At 47.5% G+C, this 3,439-nt stretch overlaps 1 protein-coding gene across 1 annotated transcript; it reads right to left on the bottom strand.

Moving 5' to 3' along the window:
* Positions 1 to 1,380: 1,380 nt before the first annotated feature.
* On the bottom strand, positions 1,381 to 3,138 carry LOC119456965 (piggyBac transposable element-derived protein 3). Its single transcript, XM_037718785.1, has one exon. The coding sequence runs from the start codon at positions 3,136 to 3,138 to the stop codon at positions 1,381 to 1,383; it is 1,758 nt and encodes a 585-aa protein (XP_037574713.1).
* Positions 3,139 to 3,439: the final 301 nt, after the last annotated feature.

Below are 3,439 nucleotides of genomic sequence, written 5' to 3'. Positions count from 1 at the left end.
TTTGCTCGGAAAGACGAAGGGAAAATGAGAACGCCATGCGGAACACCTACTTTCGATCGTTTGCTCATTTTTTGTTCTTCCAACGCAGGAGCACTTTTAACGCCTATGTAGTACCAGTGTCAGCAAGGAGGCGTTTCAGTTTGAAAGGAAAATATGTTGACGCCATACGGTATAAGGAGGCGACGAAAATGTCACGATATTAACGCGACAGCGTTAAGCGCTCACTCCGTGCCGCAGAAAATCCGGCTTCGACGTCGATGTCGGCGTAAGCGCCGGTGTCGTTTGGCGGAAATAATCATGCCGAACCATATCATGCCGAAGCACCCCGACCGGGCAGGCCCTTCGTGTGGCGCAAGGAGTTAGTGAACAAAAATTTAATTTCTTAAAGTAAAATCCGTCAGAAAAATTGTAAAGTACGACTTAACCACAACCTATACACGCGACGTGATAGCGTCGGATTGTAATTATAATATACTGGAAGAAAGCCTGATAAGCAGCCAGGGATATTCGAATGCTATCGCGTTCTACTCTTAAAGGCGAAGCTTAAGCGTCCTGCAAATTTTTGTCATGACCTGCACATCAACGTTTACACTTTAGCCAAGCTAAGACCTGTTCATGGCCGCGCGCGCTGCGAGAAGCGTGTATGAGCTCTTACGTTCCTATCATACAAGTGTCCAGACAAGTCAGAAGCGGAACACACGTTCCTCAAAATGAGCGGTGAATTTACTGACGCAATATCTCAGCATGTCCTATACTGAAAACTGCTTCCTTCGCTCAATATAGGCTGCGCTACTGTACTGCTGTTGGCACGCGAAGTTTCAGCCGTTGGATGCCCGTAAGAGACGTAACAGCAACGGAAGTGGCGTCACTGCTCCTAAATGTCTGGATGTGTGAGTATCAGCAGTAGTGGCATTAAGGGCTTTATTTAAGAGTGGAAGCTTGAACGAGTTGGTAATTGTTCATGGCGGTGTTTTGCGCAGCGCATGAACGGACTTTAGGTTAAAAAAAAAAGAGCTCTTTCTCCTCAGTATATTTTTTCTTCCTAAGCTATTCATGCACTGCGCAAACCACCATCTTTCTTTAACCCTCTCATGCATGAAATAAATCCAGAGGATAAAAAAATTATTTTTGGCCTGAAAGTATTAATAGAGACCACAAAGATCATGAAAAAATTTTATTTCAAGTGATCCAGAGCCTCTGTATTACATTTTTGATGTGTCCCCATATGAGGACAACATGCATAAGCCGATAATAATCCCTGGTTTCAGTACACATGAAATACATAGTACTCTAAAAATTATTGAGCATTCACGCTAGAACACTGAAAGAAACCATTACAATTCAGACTGAAACGCTGACGATTGGTCTTGCACATTCCGTTTAGGCACTGTGGAATGACTGGAAGCACTCGGGACAGAGAGGCACGTTGCAGCGACCGCAGAGGTACCTTGTCTTGCTGCGGCAGGCAAGGCTTCGACAGCGGCTGGCGTACTTTTGCTCGCTCTTTTTTGGGAAATGGCGCCCGCCGTCGAATCTCTTTTCCAGGGGCACATGGTGGAGCACTCTCTTTTTTATGAGCGCTGGCGAAGAATCGTTGGATGGCCGACCTCGTCGCTTCGAGCTTTGTGCTGCTTCACCGCGAAATATGAGCGCCTTGGCAACGCGACTTCGGAACTCAAGTTGGTCCATATAATGCTCCGCGCCTTTGTCCCACCTCCACACAATCCAGGCGTTCACAACTGCAGCATTTAGTAGGTGGAAGAACATCCTCAAATAACCCCTCTTGTTCCGGACGTCATTTCGGTACCTTGCAATCAAGGAATCCATGAGGTCGACACCTCCCATGTGTTTGTTGTAAACTTCTACGGAGTACGGTCGGGTGACATCAATTACTTTGCGCTCTTTTCTGTTGTACCTTCGGGTAGTGCCTTCGGGCTGCCGTCCTGCGTAGCTGGAAACAACGTGAACAAGCGAGTTGTCCAGCCACCTTGTCACTGTGATGTTGTCTCCTGAGGTGCAAATTGATGTGCTTCCCCTTCCGTCCGCTTTGAGCTCCTTCAAGGGCTTTAGCTTTTTATCCGCTCCTTGCAGACGGTTTGCACGGCATGTCCCGACAAACAATATTCCATCGTCTCTCAGTTTCCTGACGAGGGCCATGGATGTGAAGAAGTTATCAGCATAAAGTTTATGATTTTTCCCTTCAAGTCCCTGGGACAACCTGATCACAACGTCTCCGGCCATACCAAATTCGCTTGAAACATTGGATCGCCCACCAGTTGCCCCTTGGTACACTTCAAAGCGATAAATGTAGCCAGACACTCCTGCTCTCACCCATACCTTGAAGCCCCAACGCTTCGGCTTACTTGGGAGATATTGCTTTATGGAGGAGCGCCCCTTGAATGGAATCACCATCTCGTCCACGGATTGGTATTCCTCACAATCAACTGCCGAGCAAAATGCTTCGTTGAGTGCATCAATGACTGGCCTCATTCCAGCCACGCGGTCATTCTGGAAGCTCAGAGTGTCGCTGTTGTCTTTGAAATGAAGAAATCTTCGAAGCTCCTCAAAACGATTTACAGGCATTGAATTGGCGACAATGTCCATTCTAAGTCCGGATTCTGTTGACCAGTAATTCCTGATTCTTGGATATTTGATGTAAGTCATCACCAAGCACATGCCAAGAAACACTTTTAGCTCTGGGAGTGTCAACCGTAGGTTCTCTTTGCCCTTTTGTACTGCATACAAATTTGTTTGAAAAACAATGTGCTCCAGTAACGAGTCTGGAAATACGGCCAGAAAATAGTCAATCGGAAGTGCGCCGTGCACATTGACCCTATGTTCACCAAGGAAATCGGGAGGCTTTCCTGCATAGTCATTGTCTTTGTCAGCGATCCATGCTGTGATGTCCTTTCTCGCGGTAGATGTCCTCGAGGGGGTTCTTGCACCAGAGCTTGTTGAAGCGCCGTTAGCACGCACAGGCTTGCTGTCATCACTCTCTTCTTCCGAGCTGGTCGAAGTGTCGAGGTCGGTGAGTAGCTGCTCCCAGTCACCCGCCTCGGAATCGTCATCAGAGTCAGACGACGAAAGGTCCAAAAGAGCATCGATTTCTTCCCTGGACAGTCCTCGCTTGAAAGACATCTTAGAAAAGTATCGTTTTTCCACGGTCTACAGAAGTGCGAGACCTATACGCATCCAAAAACTCCCGCGAAAGCCGACTCAACTGTGCACTAAAGCGCGGGAAAATATAGGCGCTTTCAGCCCAGGGCTGGCTTCCTGCGGGTGTGCTTTTGTTTGGTGGCGCTGCATGTGAGGCTACACATTTGCATAATGTCCCCACTTGAGGACACCTGTTCTTTTCCTTCTATACAGCCCATAGCCGAGAAAAGAATGACACCGAAAGAAGCTGATATTATTCAGGAGTTGTTCTTTGCGCAGAGAT

The sequence above is a fragment of the Dermacentor silvarum genome, chromosome 6 (genome assembly GCF_013339745.2).
Source record: "Dermacentor silvarum isolate Dsil-2018 chromosome 6, BIME_Dsil_1.4, whole genome shotgun sequence".
Taxonomy (NCBI): Eukaryota; Metazoa; Arthropoda; class Arachnida; order Ixodida; family Ixodidae; genus Dermacentor; species Dermacentor silvarum.
Note: the sequence above shows the minus strand (reverse complement) of the source record. Positions and strands in the feature narration are given on the sequence as shown.

Bases quoted from the DNA above. Each gene is read 5' to 3' on its own strand.
- LOC119456965 (XM_037718785.1), bottom strand. From the start codon at position 3,138: ATGTCTTTCAAGCGAGGACTGTCCAGGGAAGAAATCGATGCTCTTTTG.